Source organism: Artemia sp. Qi Xiang Cuo, chromosome 11 (assembly GCF_049724085.1).
Source record: "Artemia sp. Qi Xiang Cuo chromosome 11, ASM4972408v1, whole genome shotgun sequence".
NCBI classification, from domain to species: Eukaryota; Metazoa; Arthropoda; class Branchiopoda; order Anostraca; family Artemiidae; genus Artemia; species Artemia sp. Qi Xiang Cuo.
Window position 1 is genome coordinate 24,387,047 of NC_142804.1, and position 24,446 is coordinate 24,411,492.

General features: G+C 35.8%; 1 protein-coding gene across 1 annotated transcript in view; it reads right to left on the reverse strand.

Annotated features, from left to right (window-relative positions):
- The window catches only part of Pex23 (tectonin beta-propeller repeat-containing peroxin 23), a 112,016-nt gene that overhangs the window by 57,653 nt on the left and 29,917 nt on the right, over positions 1-24,446 (reverse strand). Inside the window, exons 5-11 of the mRNA XM_089096602.1 lie at positions 21,592-21,772; positions 17,452-17,669; positions 14,062-14,678; positions 11,729-11,992; positions 8,290-8,524; positions 4,637-4,796; positions 1,746-1,843 (exon numbers count right to left, since the gene is read on the reverse strand). Coding sequence (XP_088952728.1) covers positions 1,746-1,843; positions 4,637-4,796; positions 8,290-8,524; positions 11,729-11,992; positions 14,062-14,678; positions 17,452-17,669; positions 21,592-21,772 — 1,773 coding nt within the window. The remainder of the gene's footprint in view (positions 1-1,745; positions 1,844-4,636; positions 4,797-8,289; positions 8,525-11,728; positions 11,993-14,061; positions 14,679-17,451; positions 17,670-21,591; positions 21,773-24,446) is intronic.

Consider the following 24,446-nt stretch of genomic DNA (forward strand, 5'->3'; position numbering starts at 1 on the left):
CAAGCCTTTGCAAAACAAACAGCTGGACGCGAATCAACACAAAAAACTGATCGGAAAGTACTATTCATTACACTTTTTTCGAAGCACGGTAAATCTGGTTTTCACAAAAAATTGCCGAGGCTCTCCTGTGTAATTTTAAAAATGCAGATACACTATGCTGGAATTGCACAGCCAAAATCTGAAAATACGTCACTTCGATAGCTTTTACTTTGAAATTTCATTGTATCTTCGCAGGGTGGCATTCTTTTTTTTTTCTTAAAAATAACTTAGATCGTTGAGCTAACCGAACTGGTCCATTCTTGGTTTCAACAACAATTTTTGCGCTCGAGCCGTTTGGCACCAGAATAAAAATATAGTGGGATGAGCTCAGGTTAGGTAGGAGCGGGAAGTCAATATACAAAACCTAATTTCTGGACTAGCCAATATAATGATATATCTAATTAACCTTTACTGAAATGAGCATCATTAGAGTATAGTTTCAAGGTTTGCATCTAAAAAAGGGTGCAGTGTTTAGTAGTAAGTTTGTTTAAACTAGTCTTAAGATTTAAACTTCATTCTTTTGGTGGTTGACCCCTTTAAAAAGAGAAGTTTGTCAAAACGACGAAGATGCATATTTCTGAACATATTAAAAAGAATGGGTAAATGTATGGGTGGTACAAAGTTTGATTTAAAAGAGAACAAATATCTTAAAACAGAAAACTACAGACAAACAAAAAGAGACAGAACGCAAGTCAATTCCTTTTCAGGAAATTCCAATGCCTCTCGTAAAAGAAAACGTGGTAACATAAGTTTGTAATACTAAGGTGTCACAGCCTAGTTTGTCATGTTAAGTTAGTAGAGCATAACTGAGTTCTCGTGTTAGGGTCTTTTCTAAATTTTCAGCATAAATAGTTTGCCTCCTATATACAAAATTTCAAGTTACATCAACCAAATAACAAAAGCCAACAAAAATCCTTTAAGTTTAACTTCTAGATATGGCATAAAAAATTCATAAAAAATCATAGATTTTTAATCAGGCTTAAATGACCTAGTTATAAAATATATCCTTGCTTTTTCCGTACATAATTTATATTCATGACCAATAGAAAAGTCCTAAAAGCCTTTTCTTCCTTCTCTTCAAAAGTTGACATTTTTATACACATAAGGTGCACACGCGAGGACCGTAATATTAAGCGTCTTCAACACATGATAATCCCTCCCCGCAGAGGCGACAATTTACAAATATCCTGGCGGAGGGGGGGGGGGCAAAATTTATTTTCCAAAATCTAGGGGGGAGGGGCAAATTGTTTTCTAATTTTTTTTCAATGAAATATCAAAATGGGGAGAGGCGAATGCAAGTTGACCTTCCCCCATTTGGCATCACTGTATCCATGATATCAAACTAAACTATGTGATTAGCATGCGCTGCTGCATGCTACAAACACATTTTTGAAATATGCAAAAATAAATACAGGTATTAATGCTGACAACCGGAGAGAAACAAATTTACTTGTTGCAAATAGGACACAATTTCTATTGGCTGAGCAAAAATTAATAATTAATATGAACTAATATTATAACATTCAAATGGTCTTGGAAACTTTATTTCTTGTTTGTTATGGATTCTGCTCGTACTTTTAGTGGGTGGCAAATTATTACACTAACTATATCAAAAACATCGAGGCAAAAAAATAAAGCTAATCTGGTTAAATAAAAGATAGCGACATCAACACAATAGCGACAAATACAAGACATCAACAAATTACCTGCAAAGCTGAAGATAAGAGCAGAGCATTCCTACTAGTTACAGCAAAAATCCCTCTTGTGTCAAAGTTTCCAACAAGATGATGAGATAGGCGGCAAACTGAAAAAAAAAAACAAGTTGCGTAAATTACAGTGATTTAAAGAAAATATCAGAACTGGCAATTAATATTAATGTTAGGAGCCTCATTCAGGATAATTCTTTAATTAAGATAATTTAAAGTGGAATCAATACTCGAGTGAGATATTGTTTTTGCCAGCAGTAGCGTAACCAAGGGGAGGAGTTTAAATCAATCCCTCCCGTACAATTTAAGAGATTTTCACGCTTCCCAGTTCATTGCATAATTTACTTTATTTAAGTCGGCCACACTCTACAGTATAATATTAAATGAAAAAAAAAAGAAAGACAGCCAGGTGTGTACAGTTTCTTCGTTGGATGTAATATGCTAAAGCAAGTGTTACGATCCTGTATAGCCATAGCCATAGGTCGTATTCAGAGTCAACAATATTCTATCGAACAGCGAATTTAAATGCGTCTAGTCTACTTATTAAAATAATGTGTATTCCTTAGAATAAATAAACTTAGAAATTTACAAGAGTCAGACTTTTTAATGTAATCTAGCTGGGTTATTTACGTTTTCCTAATACGTACACTTGAAAGCAAGGGACTTCGAAGGAAGCAAAGAATAACGGAAGTAAGAGTCCCCTGAAATAGTTAAACCAAATTAATCGTCACAAACGTTTGTGCATCGAGATTTTTTCACCTGGAAACCTTATTAGTATATTGATTGGATTTCTCTATTTTTATCTCGTTTTTATTAAAGTATACATGGCATTTAGGCGCCTTAAGGTGTTAGAATGTCACTTAATTTATATATTTCAATAAAACAGTAATATTCATTAATGTTTTCTTCTTTATAGATCATTTCCTTTCAAATGGTTGGAAGAATCAATTGTCCAAACAAAACTTTCAGTTAGAGCCGTCTATTTGATTTTTAAAAAAGGGCAAACGAAACCCTAGACTTTTAGAAACTCTAGTCACAGAGGAGCGGCAGTAGCAAACATATTCGCGATAATTTATTTCTGCATCAAGTTTTAATTAATTTTTCATTGTAATTTCTGTTCGTTTCTACGTTTAATTTTTTAATTCATTATAATTTATGTTCATTTTAATTTGGATATCTGGCAGCTCATATTAAAAAAAAGTTCTTTAAAAAAATGTCTTAAAAACGAGATGGGAAGCTATACTAGATATATTCCATCATACACCAGCTTGAAGTAAGCAATCTAAGAAACTAATTTAACATATTTCTTATCGTCTCTTCATACGATGCGATACAACCACGTATGTAGGGGCTTCTTTTGAGCTGAAACTCTTACGAAATGTCTAGAACCCTCCAAGTTTCTCCCCATTTCCTGTTTAAATCATCTATTTTCAGGATTTTTGATGAGTTTCCCTTAGCAAAATGTAATTCTTTGAACGTGCCTTTCGTTATTTGCGCATGTCTATAACAATGAAATTCAAAGTCATTTTCGAAAGAATTAAAGGATGAGGACTTAAGCAGGCCCAATAATGTATCATTCTACTTTCGTCAGAAGGTCAAAAATTTAAATTTTCAAAAGATGTAATAAGTGTTCCTATTGCAAAATATGTAGGCTCAAATAACAAGTCAGCTGACACAAAAGCTCAATTTAATACTGCAATTCAAAAAACATAAACAAGACTGAATATTTATTCCAAAAGTCCGCAAAAAACATAAGTAATGATAACTCCGACAGGACTGAAATCATAAGTAACAAAAATTTCAGAAAAAGCCTATAAGAGATTAGTTTAAGTTGAATCAGACAATTTCCTAAAGTCCAAGCATTGGATATATTTCCATCATAAATAGAAATCTAAGATATGATTCGTTTTTACTTCAAAACCAAGCTTGACAATTGAATCGTTTTGAAATTGAGATAATACCCTTGATGCCGAAATTCATTTTGGAAACAGCTATCCCCACTCCAATTAGTATCCCTTTACTAGGAATATTTTTTATGAAAATATTATTGGCAGAATCCAGAATCAGAAGGAAGCTTAGTATTACTCAGCTAAATTATTGGCAACGATGGTGCTTGTGCATGGGTTACTTTAAAAAGGCAATTTTCAAGGTCAAATTCCGAGTTAACACATAGGTCAATTGTGAACAGCTTCAACAGCAAAGTTAAGTCAGAGTGGTATGTTATTTTAGTTTTTGGTTTTCGCTGTTCAATATTTTTCACTTATTCAATTTTTGTTCAATCTTTCGATGTTTGACTGTGAGTATCAGTTCAGAATAGATCCTATATTTATTCACTATGGTACTCCCCCAATTATCTGCAATGTCCTTTCGAAATAACACCTATATTCATTCATTATTATCCAGCTATTTTTTTTTATCACGGATTTTAGAAGGATTTTGTTTATAGGCTATTTTATAGTTACCAGCCGAAATGAAGGCTCATCCATCTATAGAATCGAAGGTATGTTTTATTCTTCTAAAGATACTTTTCTTCAGTGCATCCAATTTATTCCCCCCTCAAGTTTCCCTGAAAGTTTAAATTTAATATCCTATTTTGTTCCTGAGAAACAAATTTTCATTTCGGCAAAAAAAGAACAAGCTGAAAAATATACATAAGTAATGAAAGATGTAAGAAAGGCTGAATACCCCCATCCAATAAAAGGTTATGCCTATCCATAAATTTAGACTCGAATATCTACTTTCTTTTAAAGATCACATTCTAGCAAATTAATAATAGTCAATAAGTAATATTTGCAGATTTCAAGCCTATTTCCAGATTATACAAAGGGTTTCCCTTCTCATCAGCATTATATTAATAAATTGAGATGATTTGCCAAAATCTAGCTACTTACCGTGAGTAATGTAACAAAGCCAAAGTTCATTTTCTGTTTCTTGACTAGAAGACAATCTAACTGGTGAAGACAGATTCTTTTTAGTGAGCAAACAGATATGATTTCTCCCAAAATCATAGACAATAGTACAATAGACGATGTTGTGAACATTGACTTGTAACTGAAAGATAGAGTAGGAATAAAACCAATAAAAATTGCTGATCCTTGCGGGAAGGGATTGACAAGTACTTATGAAAGTATAAAACGAAATAAAATAAAAAAGAAGATAAAATAAGGATTGTTAGATAAGGCCTACTATACTTAAATCCATGAATTACTCATAAATTCACCAAATATGTTGGATTTCAATTATGTTCAGTAGTTGATAGTTCCAGAAAAAGGAAACAGATCTGACAGTAGGAGAAGAAGCAATTTTTTTTCGTTTTTTTTTCTCTTTTTATATTATACTCCGTTTGTCATTTGTATTTACAACGAGTGATAAATAAGTTCAACTCAACTGAATGAATTTGGAACCAAATGAAAAGGACAAACTAAAGGCATATAGATACTTATCTGAACTCCTGTAATACCAACAATAAAACTATTTCTCTCCTCTTTTATGACATATGTAGAGAAAACTAGACCTCTGCTTCAAAGACAATTAAAGGTGTGGCAGCTGCTTTGGCCAATAGGTCTCAGTTGTGGACAGAGGCGGATCTAGAGCAAAATCTTGAGAGAAGCTCAATGTGAAAATGGCGCCAATGATTAAAATCTTGGGGGGGGGGGGCAATGTGCCAAAGGTGCCAATAATTGACTAAATTGACAAATTTATTAAAAAAAAAAAACAGGGAAATAGGGCGCCAGAAAAAGGGGGGGGGGTCCCAGCCCCCTGGATCCGCAAGTAGTTTTGGAGTAGCACAAGTGACAGTATTTTCCACTGTCACAGAGATAAAACATACACGTGTCGTTTTGTGTTAAAGGTTTGTTGTGAAATCAGGGAACGTTACAAACAGTTGTTAAGTGCACGCAAATACAATACAAAGACTACTTTTAACAAATTTCAATATATACAAATTTGTTGCTTTTATTTCCTGCGCAACAGCCCCGACAATTCCCTACTGTTACTGATCGTCTACAAAATGGATGATTTACGACTGTATAAACCTTAGCCAAATCCAAAAACAAAGATCTTATACAAAATGATCTTAAGACCTAATAGCTCTTAAGGCATATACTTCTAACAGAAAATAATTTAAAAGTTTTCGGACCCAAAACCACAAAGACACAGCTAAAATCCTAGTTACTAATCCCTACCAGATGTAGTTTGGATCCAGTAAGTGTTTGTGATGGGATACAATTGATAAGAATGCAGCCGATCCCTAACAAAGGTTGTATCAAGAAGTGGCATCCGAAGTCAAATCTGTAGCTGTTGGCAGTGGTTGGCTAAATTTCACCCCCTTCTAATTAGGCGTATTGTAAGAGATATTGAAACTTCTCCCCCCCCTCCTCCGACAAAAAATCAGACAAGGCTTATACCCTAGAAAGACAAAACTATGAGCCAAACTATTACCAGCTCTTACCAAACAATTATCAAACCATTACCATCGGGCTTGGTTGGATCCTAGGACTACATATGCTGGCAACAAAAACTGATCCAATCCCTTCCTTTATTTTCTTAGCGGTTTAATCGATCCTAAAATCCAAAAAGGCATGACTATGACATTATCTATTACTTCTGCGCGAGTCTGGTTGTGATAAGTCAACTCTCTTTAGTTGATATCCTGATCACTAGAATTTAGGCTTAGATGAGGCTTTGCCGAAATACTTGGTTTGTCTTTTCTTCTTTTTTTTTATCACTGCCTCAAAATTATACTTTCTTCGCATTCTTTGTCTTTCGTCGACAGGTGACGCATTTTATCCATTTTATAGATGGTGGAGTAGACAAAAATAAACAGACGTTTAAATGCAGTAGAATTTTTTTTCAAATAGATGTATTAGATAAATTTAAGCACAAAAAATGGCTTCTCAAGTCCAAAAAATTCATAAATTGCATTGTTTCAATTAACGTTGTGGAGCTAAATTAAGCTTCAACCTTCGTCCTTCACTAAGACACAGCCGACGAAAACAACGAACGTTGACCGTAACGCAATAATAACTAAAAACTTTGTTTTATAACAAATTCAAGCTATCAGAGGCAACGCTATAGCGTTGCCTATAGTAAAGGCCATACGGCTCCAATGTTTTATTATTTATTTATTTATTATTAATATTTTTCCCAAAGGCACTTCATATGGAAGGGGCCGTCGCATCAACTTCGGAGGGGGCTCATTCGATTGGAAATCGGGAGTTCTAGTGTCCTTTTAAAAGATTCAAAACGATCTGAGGGCAGATAGCCAACCCCCCTCCCCCCAAAGCCCGTTTTTCCCCAGATACATCCGATAAAAGTTTTGACACGGCCATTTTGTTAAAAATAGTTCAAAGATCATATAACAAAACTCCGGGGTCGACACAACGCCCCCCCCTACAACCAGATAAAATCCCCCCTGAAAACGTCTGTATACTTCCCAATAGCCAATACTATATGTAAACATTGGGTAGAATTCATAACTTTCAGCCCTTCCCCCGGGGACTTTGGGGGATTAAGCCATCCTAAAAGACATAGTTATTATATTTTCGACCATGCTGAACAAAATCGTTATCTCAAAATTTTGATCGGGTGACTTTGGGAAAAAAAATGAGCGTGAGAGGGGGCCTAGTTGCCCTCCATTTTTTGGTCATTTAAAAAGGGCACTAGAACTTTTAATTTCCGTTTGAAAAAGCCCTTTTGCGATATTCTAGGACCACTGGGTCTATACAAGCACCTCTGGAAAAAAAAAAACAAAAAACAAAAAAATTAACACACTTCAATAATCTTTGCTCTGGCAAAAAATACAAAATTCCACATTATGGAACATATGAATTTGTAATCACTACATAAAGGGCCCTCTGATAATCTCAACTCTATAGTATGATTTTTATTGAGAGTATTTGGCTCTTTGGGGGTGTTTCCTTCTTTTATCGGAAATCAGGCAGGTTTTCTCAGGCACGTAACTTTTTATGGGTAGAACTAAACTTGATGAAAACTATATATTTGAAATCAGCATTAAAATCTTATTCTTTTGCTGTATCTATTGGCATCCAAATTCCGTTTCTTAGAGCTTCTGTTATTATTGAGTCGGCTCGCTCCTTACTTACAGTTCGTTACCACGAACTGTTTGATTGTAAAAACCTAGAGCCAACTGCGTCATTGGCGCTTCACTGAAAATGAACTACATACGAATATTTTCTTCTCCAGTTCTTACAGCATTGAAAAAGAAAATAAAATTACAGTGAAATATAATCTTGATCTGATAGATCTTTCAACAATTAATATCATTGTATATCAAATATTCAATTTGATTTTTTTATACTTTCCAAGACTGTTCAAGACACATATAGTTTTGCCACTAAAAAACTCGAGATTTGATCAAGTTCCCCAATGTTTTCGCATAATCCGTCCGTTTAGAGTTGATTAATGTTATCCTCTTACTTAAAAAAAAAGTAGGCACACATGTCCCGGTTGGATCACCAAGATTTACTTCTGCAATCCAATTAGATTCTGCTATTAATACTTAAAGAAGAAAAAAAAAACTCACGCGTTTTGATTTCGTGAAAATACTGAGCACGCCGTCTTTATCTTCCCAACATTCTAAATCAAACTTACATCCATGCCATCTACCTTCTAGATACCAAAATCCAGACCCAGCCTGAACTCCTTTTTTTTTTGGCTTAGGACTAGCACTCTCTTGACTGGCGACTTTATGAGTAGATTTCACTGTTGCTACATCCCAGGAACGAACACTTGTTGTATCTTGCTGACGAGCACGACACCTACAAATCATAGAGTGAATCTGCATTTCAATATTAAAAAAAGGAATGAGAGAAGAAAAAAGCAGAGTAAAAAAAGAAACTGAAAATAACGTAGTCGCCATCTGCAAATCCCATATACAAACAATATGGCCATATTTGGTCAAGGAGCTAAAGAAAACAAATCTGAAATTTGATCCTTATAGCAAAGATAAAATTTTATCCTTACCAAACAAATGTTTCAATTTTTATGCTATACATTGCTATAAAAAAGAAAAAAGAAATAAGGGCAATCAGTCTTCCTTTGCGTAATAAAGGAAATAAAAGTTTACCTTCTATTACAAGAAATTCATTAATTCTATGAAGCGCAGACTCGAAATATAAAGCCAAATTAAAAAAAGTAAATAATAATAATAATAATAATAAAAAAACTAATTGCCATATCGACTTCCTTTGACCTGCCTGTCCCAATGAATCATATTACGAGAAAGGCATGTTTGAAGGAAGAAAATGTCTTTTTGGTCTAGCCCATTCTAAAAGCCCAAATATTGAAATTTAACCCATTCTAGCAGCCCAAATAACAAAATACCTGAATACTGAAAAAGTGGATCCAAAAAAACCCTTCCGAAGAAATTGTTAAAATGTTTCTTTTCCGTGGTTTGTCCCTTAGGAAAAAAAGGTTTATTTGAGTTTTGATTTGAGGTTTTCAAGTTCTCAAAGCAGAATCACTGTTGGATAAGCTTATTAAAAGCTGGATGCCTTTCGTTGCGGCTGGTGACATTCAAACACGTTTTTGAAAGGCCCAGCACTTGATTTTAAGGTCACAAGGAGAACCATTCCCTGTTCTGCAAGCTGAAATGCCAAATCGCAACGATTGCACACAAACTTGAAAACATGTCATTGTTCACAATTTAATTGTAAAAGGGAAAAAGTGCATGATTTGATTCTTCTGGTGTTTTTCTCATATTGAAGTGGACAAACTGAATATAAATTCAAAACAAACGAGACTTAATAAATTTTGGTTACGACCCCTTAGTAAGAATGTATTAAGAAAGATTCATCCAGAAAACAAATCGACAGGCAAATCTACTGCTTTAATAATCACCTGGTTAACTTCCAGCTTTGCATGAGCATATAGAACTCTCCTTAAGAAAGAGGTTATTAAGCGACGGGAAAACAAAATGGTTTAGCATATATAATACATAAAATGGCGAGTATAACTGGTTCCCCTACATTCAAAAAAAGCAGGCAAACAAAAAAAAAGTCATGAACATTTTTTCTCGGCCCAACCGAGTCTGTAGACCTTCAGACGGCAAAACAGCACACAAAACGTGGCTCAGCATTTGAATTGCATGTGGAAGACCACTCACGGGACCGTATTTGAGTTGAGACGGAACTCAAAACGCAGGTACAAAGCTGAGCTGAAAAAATACCGCGTTACCGGATAACTATTTACAGGCAACAAGATGTCGTGACAAAACATAATCTGACCTGATGAAAGTACACCTAATATTTCTCTGACATCGCATGATTGGGACATACACTTTAAGCTATGGAGATGAGAATCTTGTCATAGACCAAAAGCATAAAGAGAAGGTTTCAAGCCGGTTTGGACGTTTTTTCGGGGGAGCATTGCGTTGTTGCCAAATCACCGGAACAAGTTAAGACAGCCGTAAGAAAAGCCCAATCTAAAGCAAACAATGGGGTACATGCTGACAGCCTTTCAATTATACACCTTAAAAACTAACCCAAATATTTCTATTCCCATCGTCAAATTTTTTCAGATTTGTATCGCCAGGGACATGGTATCCAATGGTTTCCTAAATGGGATCATAACATTTATTGCAGAGAAAGGGGAAGATCTCAATGATCGTAAATCTTACAGACCTACCAGTGTACCCTGCATCCTTAGTAAAGTGTTTGAATATGCTATTTTTCCCAAGCTAGATGCTGAACTTTTTGGAGATAACCAGTTTGGATTCCAAAAATTTGTTGGTTGTCATCTGGCTAATGACCTAGTGGACTTGGGAGAGAAATGTCACCTCTTTATATGCGCCCATGGACATACCAAAAGCATTCGATAGCGTCAATCACATGCAAGCAACGGATTCTATTGCACAGTAGCGTAACGGCAAGTAATGTGAAAACTCCAAAATTTTGGTAAGAAAATTCGACACTGTCAAATGGAGAGGTACAGTTTCAGAGCCTGTTAAAATCCGAAGAGGCGTGAGGCAGGGCAATATTCTTAGCCCTGTCATTTTTAAACAAGCAATCTTCAAGAGCCTGAGCCGCATCTCATCACCTCTTCTACTTCATGGTAGTGACTTATCTTACATAGCCTACGCTGATGATGTTTCTCTTCTCAGCAGACCGAAAGCAGATTTACAAGATAACCTGAACCGACTGCAATTAATGCAATTTTCTAACATTGAACGCGGAAAGAAGCCGCAGTGTTACCCTCAGAAATCGTTTAGTTCCTGTAGTATCAAACTTGAAATGTCTTGGCATAATGATTTCAGAAACCATTGGCAAAACCAAGCAAACAACTCCCGCCATTAAATGTGCTTATGGGACTGTTCTGCCGAATCGAGGACGGTACTCAAGGAAACCGCAATATTCAATTTATCATTCAGTGTGGCAACCTCATGTTATTTACCTTACCGGTGCGTCCAGTCTACTTGCAGAGAGGGACATCGATAAAATCAAGGAGCTCTACTTTAGATACGCAAAGTTTCTACTGTTCTTAAAAGGATATATAAGAATAAAGATCCTGCACAGCCATTGCTGGCTCACAGAGCGTCAATCAACCTTTCAGTTACTGGTTGTTTTTTTTTTACAGGGCCAAGTAGCAAGCCTGCCACCAAAAAATTCCAGTGATCGAGAATAATCAAATTAAACAGTGGTCCAGCATTCGTGTAAAGTCAGAGGTAAAAGTGACACAGAATAGACAACGTTTTTCTTCAATAATAACTGAAGCGTTTCATTTTCTTGGGCGTGTTGAGTTTCTTCTTTTTTATTCTTTCGCTCCATTATAATCTTTTGTCGACGATGGGTAAATAAACCATTGTTATATTATTGCCAAAGACATTCCTTCCAATAATTTCTTCATTGTTACTTTTCTAGTTAATCATTTTGGCTGCTGATCAACTCACTTAACTTGATAAATTTTGATTTGCTTTGGAAGAGCAGCCTAGAAATTTGATTAATAAACCCTCAGACAGTACTTACCAATCAGAAAGCTTCTCAGTTGATAAATGGTACTCCCCAGCCGATATTGAGATCCAATTATAGTCAAAGAGCTGGACTGTACTGGCAATGCTGTATAAAGTGACACTACTTCCTCTTCTATTGGAAAGGGATCTTTCATGGGATATCTCTAATTCAATAGGTGGTGGCAAATTCACTGTTTTTGGCCGGATTAGCGAGACATCTTCTTCATTAATGACATCCTCCATGACAGTTTGAGGAGTTTCACAGTCTCGATCTTCGGTCCTATAAAAGGAAACAAAGTACTATCCAAACTATTACAGGGTCCATTAGGCCAATTGCCAAGGCCAATGTCAATACCCAAGGGCCAGTGATGATGATCGGTATCGGTAAAAGTGGCACCGATGATCGGCATTGGTATAGATGATCGGTAAAAGTAGAAGTTTAAATGAGTATTTTATTGTAACAAAATAAAGCATCCCCAACGAAAAGCTGAGCCCGTAATTATTAGGTGTAACGAAGATAAAACTTTAGTTCTTCGACAAGAAAAAAAAAGTTTGGATAACCGAATAACTATTTAGCCCTCTATGCAAAATTAATCTTTAAAGCATTAAAAAGAAAAACTTCCCAGATAAATGATTCAACATAATACAAAAAGCTTGCATACTTTTTTCAAGACCGAAACAGCCCCGGAAAAAATTATCCAGGAAACTGAACAAGTGTTTTGGATTTACACAGATATATTTGCATTGTGCTTGATACTAATTTAATTCAGTTCAACGTAAAATTTAATTAACTATGAAACTACACATCAAACCCTAGCATTGTACATTCGGTACGACAATGTATTTCTAGCGTTCCACCTCTAACTTTTATAGATTACGCAAGGTCTATAAGTAGTAGGATTTTTTTTATTGATTAACAAGCTTCAAATTTAGTCGGAATTACGACTTCGAAGGGGGATCTTAAATTTCGGAATAAAAACGCAGGAGCCTATTTTGATGGACAAGAAATAGTCAAAACAGCGAAGCCTCAGGAAAATTATGGAAAAATTTACAAAGCAAGAGACTCCAAGCGAAAGGGCCCTTTTCTGCACCTGCCCATGCACGAAGCTTAGAGAAGAAAAACAAGAAAGATGTACCTTCAATGCCCATCTAAGACTTTGACTGATATATTTGCACTCAAAAGTTCCGAATCCCAGCAATAGTAAAAAAGAAAGAAAAAAACTGCCAAGGGGTCTGAAAGCATAAATAATTATCTACTTCGGTTTAGTGAGTTTATACTTTTAGGCTTCGCGGAGGCACGTAACAACATTCGTATCGCTTAAAAAGAATATCATCCATTGACTTCAAACATCTACAATTGTTTTTAAACTGAATTTGGTAAATTCAAATTTAGTTTCACCCTTTACAAGAAAAACATAGTCATAATTTGGTAAAGGGGGAACGCAGGCCATTGATTACCCAGGCACTACTCATGCAAGGGTCCCTATGCGAGTCTCATGGGTGCCTCAGCAGTATTCACCAAAAACTGCCCATATCAGGTTTTTTCCATGTAATTCGATGACATATTCTTCTGCAGAATTTCATGCCACATCGATCTACTACTACTAATAACTCACTGCAACACCAAGCGACCTAAGGCTAACAAACCTATGCATGCTCCTCCTCCATCCCACTTCATTCAAAGCCTTCCTCTTTAAACCCTCCCAAGAAGTTCCCACTTTCCTTAAATCCTTCCTTATGATATCCTCCCACCCCATTCGGGGACGACCTACTTTTCGTTTGACCGACAAGGACAATCTTTGGTATTCGTTCGTAGAATGTGTCCTAGCTATCTCATCATTTCTCACATTAGAGCCCTAGAAGGCAAGTGCAGTCAAATTTAAATGTATTTTAAGAGCACTATTATAACTCAAATTCAAATTAAAGCCTCGGAATTTAAATGGATATTCTGCCTGATGAGTCCCTAAAACACCTTTGAGATTTCAGGCTCAAGCCCAAATTCAACTTTGAGTACTAAACCCCTAGTTTCAAAAATCGAAAAATTCGAATTCAAAGATTTCCTTTGAGTAACCTAGGCTCATACACTCCAGTCTAGCCTGACACCATTCCATAGACAAACGCAGAGGCAATCACCAGTCTTGGCTCATCCCCTTTTCCCCTTGGAAGATCTATCCCCGTAAAAAGTACGGCATGTTTCAAATAGCTATCGTCAGACGAATTGCCATGAAAAAATTTTTCCATCAAGGAAAACATTTGAGAGATGGCGTTTTTGCCTTTTAGTGAAACAAAAGCCTTTTCTTTTGTCAGAAACAGCATAGCCTCTTAAAAAAAATGACCAACTTTTGTTACCTTTGCTGGATATAATCCTCAACCAATTCGTCCACTGATTCTTTTGGAACTGAATTTTTTGAAACATCGAGTTCTGACATAGCAGCAGTTGTTTCTTGGAGATTAAGGGATCCAGGGATCGCATCATAAAAAACATCTGATTGGCATAGAATCTGGCTATCAGTGCATGATATTTGACTCTCAAGTCCAAAACTTCCTTCCTGCTGCAAGTAAACATTGGGCTCCAATTGGGTTTCTAACTGGAGTTCACTTAAAGCGGGTTTCTTCATGATATCTACAATGGGCTCAGAGTCAACAAGGTGTTGCTCCTGACAAGGGTCGTCGAGTTTCTGCTGATTCGTTAATGGGGGTTCACCCATTGAGTCTCTCTTCATATTATCTAAATATATGTCAGAGCTTACTGAAATACCTTCGTTCATTGTATTGAGGATCTCATCTCTTTGACTTTCTTTCATTCCTTCACCTCGATTTCCGATTGAAAGAGAAGCGATCGAAGTTCCTTCATCCTCCTCAGATTGCCTGATATTTACTCTAATCCAGAAATCCCCACAAAGGTTGTCTTCTTTTATACCAGTACGGAAATAAAGTTGATAGTCTTCGTATCCTATAGCAAAGACCTGGAAAAAATAAGCTTGACTCTACACAACTATACAACAAATAGAGATGGCGATAAACTCATTTTCTGCAGAACATTTTATACATTAGTAGCGTTAGATTAATAATGATTATAATAAAATGTATCACATTCTTCGTTTTGATCAATCAATTTTTTATATATGGGATCGAATGAACTGACACCTGACTCTGACTTAGGGTCCAATCATCGACAAAAAATATCCAGCCCAAAATTAAACCTCACTTCTAAGGATATGCCTAACTCCGACATTAATTATCCCAGTTTACATATACGCTCGTTTTCAAATGAATAATAAATTATGTCTTCAGAAAAGAAATATTTTGATCATTCCTCAAATTACTTCCAAACTCTGTATTTTCTGTGCAAGCATCGACTCGCATAAAAAGGGCAATTCCGACTCCAGAGCTCTGAAAACTACAAACCAAGGTTCCCGCCAAAATAACTGGTGAGTGGACTATTTTAGAAATAATTGTGTTTTACCACACTTTCCCCTATATTATAGGATGCTCGACTCATCCTTTAATTATTCTGTTTTCCATCTTTCCAAGATGGCGGCCGGTTTTCGCCACGGCTAGGACATTTTGAGAATATTTGCAGTTTTTAACTCGAAATAATGCCTTGTTTTAGGTTTTCATGGAGAGTCAGGAAGTGGGCTCGTTTTATTAGGCTTGTTTTTAATAAGTTTAAAGTATCTGACTGCTGTTGTTACGACCCCTTAATTGCTACATACAAGTAAAACCTATTAGCCGAACAGGGTAAAGATTCACTTTGATAATTGTTGATAGAATTAGGGAAAGTCATATGTGAAGGATCCAGGAGGAACCTAGGTACCGGTGGGGTAACATTCAGAACCAGTTCATTCGCAAGGTTCGAGTCACTTTGCCAGTGATCACATGCCTACTCACTGCATGGTTGAAGACCAATATTCCTAGCTGATGGCTACGATAGAACATAAACAATTATGATAGCTGTACCAATTATTATTTTTTAACTTTCGGTCAAAAATAATCGGTAATTTTTATAGTTTTGTCTATGCAAAAATGCTTTAAGCGCATTAGTTTTCACCCTTTTTTTCATGGCCACTTTGTATAGAAGGGGTGGTTGTTAAAACATCGAATAGAATTCTTTCAATAGGAAATTGAAAGTTCTGTTGCCCTTTTAAGAGTCAAAAGTAATTAGAGGGCATCAGTTCCCTCCACTTCCCTCTTTGTCACCCTTTCCCTCTCCATAGCCCTCCAAAACCCCCAATAAACATTGTTCTGGGAATAGCATGGCCCCAGAGACCTTGAGGCGCGTGCCATAAATAATGCAAATCACCAATTCCTTGCATATAGGTCTTATGATGGAAAAGTATTTGACACTGGGTGTGCGATTGGCTCGAAACTTTCAGGAGTCTAGGCAAAAGGCTCACATATTTTGTTGCGAAGAGGGAGGCTGGGGTTTAAGGAGCCTTGAAATGAGCCAAAAATGTTTGTCTCTGATTACTTTGAAACTTACAGAACAAGTCCTTGGGCCAACAGGAACACAACTGACAAAAGGAAAATTGTTCTAGGGGACCATCCCGTCCCCCCAACAAAAGGGGCAAACAAAAATCCCAATTAGCAGGAAAATAATATCCTTAAGTCCTTCTTCTAGTGTATCCCAACGCAGGATGAAAAAAATATTGTTCCTACCCTCTCTCACCCAAAACGGGACACTAGAAAGGGCCTGAAAAGGAAAAAAAAAATCTATAAGGCAGTTTGTATAGAATGGGTAAAAGAAAAATTGAGACTTTTAATGTCCTTTTAGAAGGTATGGGTCTATAGGACGGCAGCCAACCTCCGTCCCGTGCTCTTTGAAATCTCGCCCCCTGCGAATCCCAATTGAATCAAACTTGTGAGAACATCTCCCTTCACGCCAAAGGCTCCTGCGAAATGTAGCTCAACCGGTACCAAAAATTCAGCTGGTACCAGAACGGCATATGCGGTACGCAAGTAGTTTTGTTCCCTCGCTCGTCAAGTTTTTTAATTCTGCACCCACTTCTCAATAATTGTATATATTTATTTTCTTTATTTCATTATTCTTTTATTCTTTTTATTCGTTTGGTTCTGTTTAGTTTGAATCTGTGATATTTCGAATCAATGTATAATTTTGCATGACGATGGCTATGGATGTGATTTTAATATGTTTTATATGTTTAGTGCCTTATTATGACAAGAACTGCCGCTGATCTGAATGACCGTTTTTATGGCGTTTGAAAATAAAATCTTTATTTATTTATATATCTATTTACTTTGTGATTCTTTTTAAAAAATAATCTTGACACACATTTATTTAAATAAGCAAACAATCACATCAAAATATAACTTGGGAGATTCTTTTAATAAAATGATAGATTAAGGGACGAGTATATTCAAGGGTGTTTACAAGATAGGGTTCAAAGTGGCTTCAGCCCTATAGAAGACCAAGAATTGGGCAGATTTTTAATTCATATTAATAATAGTTCCTCTATTCATCCATTCAAAATCTACATTAAAACTGTTATTGGAATTTTTTCCACACAACGATTTGTTGTTTAAAAATTTAAGCAGTTCAGACCTTCTCCTCCCCTACTGAATTAACATCTCAGGTGTGACACTGATCTTGTTTCCTTTTTCTCCGTTGTTTTAAAGAATAAATCAATTTAACAAATGAGCTTTTGTATTATTTATCTAACTGTGGTTTTAACTTCGGATGACTGACATCCATTTTCTATTTCATAGCTAGTGATATACTTGGTCCGCAAGGGTTGTAGAAATGACTTTCATTCCACCATCAACAGAACACCAGCATTCTCCAGCGCTATCAGCATCATTACTGTGACTTCTCCTCTTTCGAATCCCTTTTCTGAACCACACACGAGTGTCACGTGTGGTCGCCCAGACAGTGCATAACCCAACTGATATACTAGCGAGAGGCGAACCTGGTGCTATAATTTGAAGCCAGCCAGTTCCTACAAGTAAATAAATGTAAACTGATAAAACAGAAAAAAAATTATTTAACAATAGAATCAACTCAGGAAGAGACAAAATTAAATTACTGTGAAACAAAAGTAACTAGAAAAACTTTTTTCACAGAAAATCAAATTCACAAAAAATATGTAACTGACGGATTTGATCAATAATAAATTTAAATAAATAGCAAGTGTATCAAAATATAACACTGCAAGGCTCTATGGCTAGGAATACATTTACCACATTAAATTAAAAACACTGAAAAATCCAGACTAAAAAGACAATGACTAACTGTCACCTGATTAGCCACAGAAAACCAACCCAGAGCAAAGTACCATGCGCAATTTGAAATACAAGCATACATTTCCAACTTGCCCTAGAGGTATCCATCCCAAGGGAGCATTAAGAAAAATTTCCAGAAAGAAAAACATCCAAATTTAGAATTTTCTGAGGGCACCAAAGGAGTGACATTTTTATACAAATCAAGCCTCAGAATATTCCAGGCAGCATAAGAGGTAATCAGGGGATTGAGGTTTGACCTGAAAAATGGGATCATAGAACCCAAATGTTTTCTGAATTATACAGATAGCATGTAGAAGGATATAATATAAGACGTGGGCTAATTCCGATGGCACCAGGAACATCACAGTTTTGTGAAAGAAAAACGAAAGATGTGCATAAAAGAACATAAATAGGACAGCGACAAGAAAGCGACAGCTTAGTAACAGAACTATTTGTTTCAAAACTATTAATTGAACAACTATTTGTCCAATTTTTTTAATTTCTTTGCCTTGTCAGATACTGTTCAGACCGACTTCGGAACTGAAAAATAATCAAAATCCATGCAGTGGGATAATAAAATATGCAAGACTGAATTGATCAATGAAAGAAAATTAAATTAAAATCAATCCTAGAAAAATATTTTTGAGCTTTATCAAAATTCAAAGAATCGCCGATATATTCATTCTAATTAAATTAATATGGTCATTAATATGGCAGGTCGGAGTCTTTGGCGAAGGTGGCCGAGCTTACTACTCAGAAATAGCTGAGGTCTTAAGCGGGGTTCCTCAAGGAACAGTTTTAGGACTTACACTCTTCAATCTATTCATTAACGACACTCCAAGAACCGTTACAGGCAAACTTAGCCTGTACGCCGACGGCTCAGCAAGGAGTGACCTCAATACAGTCAGATCTTGACAGCTTTGGCGAATAGGCTAAGATATGGAGGCTCGAGTTTAATGTAGATAAGTGTAAGGTTCTCCATTATGGAAGAAACAACCCACGATGGCAATACTCTATGTCAGCAAATGCCGGTGTGAGACAACCACTTTCTGAGAGTACCTCTGACAGAGATCTGACAAATACCTTAATTTCAACTGCCACACCCGAGCTGCAGTAGCAAAGGCGAACCAAAATCTCGGTCCCATCAAACGCACAATGACTAGTAGATCCCCTGCAATAATCACAAAACTCGACAAGAGCCTGGTGAGACCAAGATTAGAATTTAGAATTAGTGTCACCACGCCAATTAATAAAATAGATCAGATGGCCCTTGAGGCTGTCCAAAGACGGGTGTCTAAATGCGTAAAGTGGCTCAAAGACAAAGAGTATGCATGCCAACTGCAGTGCCTTAAGCTACCAACTCTAACATGCCGTCGGCGAAGAGGTGATATGATAATAACTTATAAACTGCTCCAGTCTGACGACAAAGACTTATTCCAGCCTGCCCAGTCATCAAGAACCAGGGGTCATGAGTTCACCATCCGTTGACTGTTTCAAAGCGAATCTCGATAAGGAATGGGAAACCAAAATATGGCTCACTCAACAGAATGAAGCTGATGTCCCGCGGCCCTATCATCACTAATTGGCGTACACTGGACTCGTCCATATCACTAGAAAGTGCGATTTAAGGTAATTTAAGGTAATATCACTCCTGAAGAAGAGACTATCATTAATTACTATTTCTACTGTGAAAACTCCTTGGAAGATGAGGCGTCCGATAGTTGAGAGCAAGCCTGAGTAATTAACACTAAAATTAGGGAATTCAACTTAGCAATATTTAAGGCGAGATTATTAGCCTTAAACCAACCATAGAATTACTTCCTCAATGTAATTCTACGAATGGTTCGTTATGGTTTGTTTTACCCTGACACTAGACTAAAATCTATTCTAACAAAACTCAACATACAAAACACAAAGACAGCATAAGGCTCACTGCTACACCTAATGTTCTAATTGTGGCAAGGGGATATCATTACTTTGGCACCTTCAAAAGCCTTGGTGGTAGAATTTTTGAAGGTTAAGTTAAATCTATACCTATAGCCTGGTTATTTTTATTCCTTATGACCTTACTTACATTAAATGATACCAAATGGTTTCTTTCCTATATTAAATCATTCCAAAAATCAGCCTTCCAAGGAACAAGTGACAAGCATACCAAAACTTACTACTTATACTAAAAATTTGGTGTAGCGTTAAGCCCCCAGAGGCTGACAAAATAGAAAACACTCATTTTCTTTCCAACTGTCAAGAGCTTTTGCTATAATTAGCTCCAAAAAACTCAATTTTATTTTACATAATGGCTTATATCAAGCTATGAGAAATTAAGAGAAAGCTTTTCCCCATATTGTTGACTATTCTAAAAGTTTCTAGCTTACCCCCATTCTCCTACTTCAGACGTTTTTATATTGTTTTCAAACACTCTTTGTATTATTAGTTCATTGTGGATATAGGTAGGATTCATTCTTCATGTAGTGTGGGGCCCAACCCTCTCGCATGTATTCTCAAAATTATAAATACATACTTGTTCAATACAACATGGCTATGTGAAACATTTTTTTTTTTGTTTAAATGATCATAAATATAATCTACAGACATACTCATGATAAAAAACGATAAAAGACACACAATTTAAAGTTGCAGCAAAGACTGAGAATCGCTAATGTCGACACTGAGAGAAGCCAATTCAAACTCAGATTTGGCTTGAGGCAAGCAGACTAGTTATAAATCTTGGTAAGTCATCATTCATTGTTTTTAGGGTCGTTCTAAGAATTATTATCCGTGGATTCAGGGTCTAGCTTGGTTAAACTCTGAATGCTCAGGTTAAGTACTTAGCAGTGAATGTAGATGAAACGTTGTCTTTTAGAAAGCATATTGAGGTAGTTAGTGTTAAGATTTCCCGTAATGTTGGCATGCTGCTGAAGTTGAGAAATATGTTTCCAATTGTAATTATTCGTGTGCTTTACTTTTCTCTTCTACATCTGTATCTTTATTATTGTTGTACTGTTTGGTCAAGCACGTTTCTTTTTACTTCTTCCTCCTCCTGTGCTACAGAATTCAGCTATGCGGATTTTAAGTCATGTCAGAGGAACGAACAGAAAAGTGAGTGGTACCAGTGTTTGGCATATTTCTTTACAGTGAAGTAAAACTGATGTATCGGGAATATGAATAATAATCTAGGATCTTATTTTAGTATTATGTTTCAGATAGGAAACCAAGTCCATAATTATTCAACTAGACAAGCTCAGAATATCTTAATTTTAAAAAAATAACTCTTTGCGCAGAATTGGAGATACAGTCAAAATTTTTCATAACGGGTTGTGTCTAATACCTTTTTGAAGTTCATTTTCTTGTAAAATGTTGGTATTTTGACAATTTAAAAAGGATTAGAGAAAACAATCAAATTTTTTATAACGGTTTCTTGAAGTAATTTTCCATAGAATCACACACAATACCATAGGCTTTAGACGAGATATGGCTGGATTGTTTGACTACGCATAAAAAGCTGCATTAGCAAAAGCTCCTAAAGCAATAGGTATTTTCAAGCTAAAATGTAAAATTTCATGAAAGCAATTTTGCTTTTTTTCTTTTTTTTTTAAAGAGGCAACTATATCCTTTATATATCAACAATTTTGAATTTACCTTCAGGCCTATATGGATCAATACCAGTTCGAATGAAAGCATCTCCATCCCAAGTTAATGTCCAAACTATGCCTGTTGGCCCAACACTAATTTGCGCCATATTAGCTCCATATGGGGTGGAAACGATTAGCCAGTCAGTTCCTTCTGGACACTGTTCTGTTATGTTTGAGCGGAAAGCAACCTAAACATAAAGACAGAGCTATCTGAACAGTTTTAAAGCCAAAAAGGAAACAACGAACTTTGTTTACGGCTGGTGGAACCTGTTTTCTAAAAAAGTTACCATATGTATCCCAAAGGCATTTGAAAATAGTCACAGGGAGGACAATTTTACGGATAATTTTCCAGGCGGGCAACCCTTTAAACGCTTTTTTCGAGGAAAGACGGAGGTGGATAAAAAACCTTTTATGAACAAAAATGAAAATTATTTCAAACAAACACAACTTAAAAACAATAGGGAAATTTTTTCCAAGACAGTGCAATTTAAATCGAAGAATATTTCGGTCCTTTGTCCAAGGGCCGTCTTCAGCACAACATTAAAGAAAAAATATATATATATATAAACAACTTACATTAAAATACGAAGTTTAAAACTAAAAATGCTTTTAAAAACCTTTAAAACAGCCCCAGTATATTTACTTCAACGAAGTTCAACCAGGTTGAACTTCGTTGAAGTAAGGATACTGGGGCTGTTTTAAAGGTTTTCAAAAGCATTTTTAGTTTTAAACTTCGTATTTTAATGTAAGTTGTTTATATATATATTTTTTCTTTAATGCTGAAGACGGCCCTTGGGCATAGGGCCGAAATATTCACCAATTTAAATTGTACTGTCTTGGAAAAAATTTCCCTGTTGTTTTTAAGTTGTGTTTGTTTGATATGGAAAGGCAGTGTGGTCTTCGTCAATATTTGTGAAAATTATTTCACATATTGCAATGTCTCCCAAGTGAGGCTCTTAATGAATATACTCTTAAAAAACAAATGAACTAATTTGAATGATAAATAAAAGTAGCAAATATGAAACTGTTAAAATATCATATCCCTTCAGCTTTCCCCCCATTATTGCAATAAATAACCCTGTCAAACTCAAAACGAGCAAGACTATCACAAAGAAGAGTGGGGTTAGCACTCTCTGTCTTATAAAGACCAGAACATAAATTGCACTTTACTGAAAACAATCTTTATTGCGAGCTATGCGTTTTTATTTTTCATAGCATAAAAAAAAAAAAAATCCCAATCATAAATAAGATTACTGAAAAAAAAAACAATGAATGTGGATTGAAAGTTTAATATATGCACAGATATTTGTTCCTAGAAGTCTCAATAATTTTGGATTTGAAAATAATGTTGTGGTCTTTAGAAAGAGCAGAGGGCGTTAACCCTACTCCTCTTTATTGTAGCTGCAGTTCATTTTGAGTTTACCTTGGTTATTTATTGTTATTTCTGTTCTTTTTGGATTTCATTTATTTACTGATGGTGCTTTATGGTAATTTTATGCTTGAAACTTATATGACTATATTTCTGCTTATCTTTGGTTTAATGCAGCTCCTTACTTTTCTTTGAAAAGTTATTTTGTGGAAAGTTTTTTTTAAATTAATTTATGTTGGTTTTTAATTGACATAGTTGTTGGAACCCTTGGTCCCAGTTTTGTCAGATAAATGGCCCTCCCAGATTCATTTCTTTCGGCCCCTTAATTATTTTCCTTCCTTAAGTAATAAATATTAATTTTCCTATTATTTTTTTTACGCCATTTTGAGTCCTCTTAAATGCGCACGTGTTTAAAAGACCACGAGGGAGAAATTCCGCAGTTAGGGAGATTGGCCAGTACAGTAGTAAGTTCAAGGATTGGCTGGAAAGATTCTTTACCACACCCAGTAACCCCCGCCACGTGCTGCGGCTAGCGGGCTGAGAGGAAAAGTTCATTTTCTAGTTATTTACTTTTATACCGCTTTATTGTGAATACATTAAGAATTTTCTATGTACTTTTCTTACTTTTTAGTTTATGTCGAAACTAAAGGGTCAATTAGAAAATCTTATAGGTAAACTTTGGCTTTAATTGATGCCTTAGACCATCCGATCACGTTAGTATACAGAACCGTTGGAGTAACCGCGGAAATACCACTAATTTAGGGCCAGCGAGGGATCTCCCCCTCCAGTAATTGGCATAGCAACTCTTTGCGCCATTTTCGCCTTTAAAAGTGGTGACCTTTCACAAAAAGCCTCCAATAGGTGGTTGCAGCGACTTAAGGTCCTATCAGTAAATCTGATAATTAAAAGAATTTCGTGTGTTCGAAGATACAGGATAATTCAGCCTACAAAAATAGCCTATTGTAGTTAGAGCCTAAACATGAAAATCGTAAGGAGAAAATTTTTATCTGAGCTATGCCTAGTCGGATAATAATAGGAATAAAATTTAATAAACATAAATCACGCGAACAATTAACTTGTGAGACAAGGGAGACTGAGCCAACCACAGATAATCGACAAATTAAAAGAAAATAATTTTTCACCAAAGGATAAAAAGAGACATTGATAAAAGAGTTTTCATTGGAATAAAAGACGTTAAATAAACCTTAAAATAATGGCGGACAAACGAAGAATTCAGACAAGATACTGCGGTAAAACAAAAATCGGATTTAGACACACAATTATATGCGACTCCTGCTGGAAATACCCTAAGAAAAGCACCATCAGATAGAACCATATATCACTCAACAGATGAAATAGACGTTGCGGAGACATGTGAAGAGGATATCTTCAAAACAAAATCAGTAATAGAGGGATCCCCGGTACGAACCAGAGAAGAAGAGAAAAGTCTAAAACAAGTGCAGAAAGAATTACTCACAGATAGAGAAATCCAA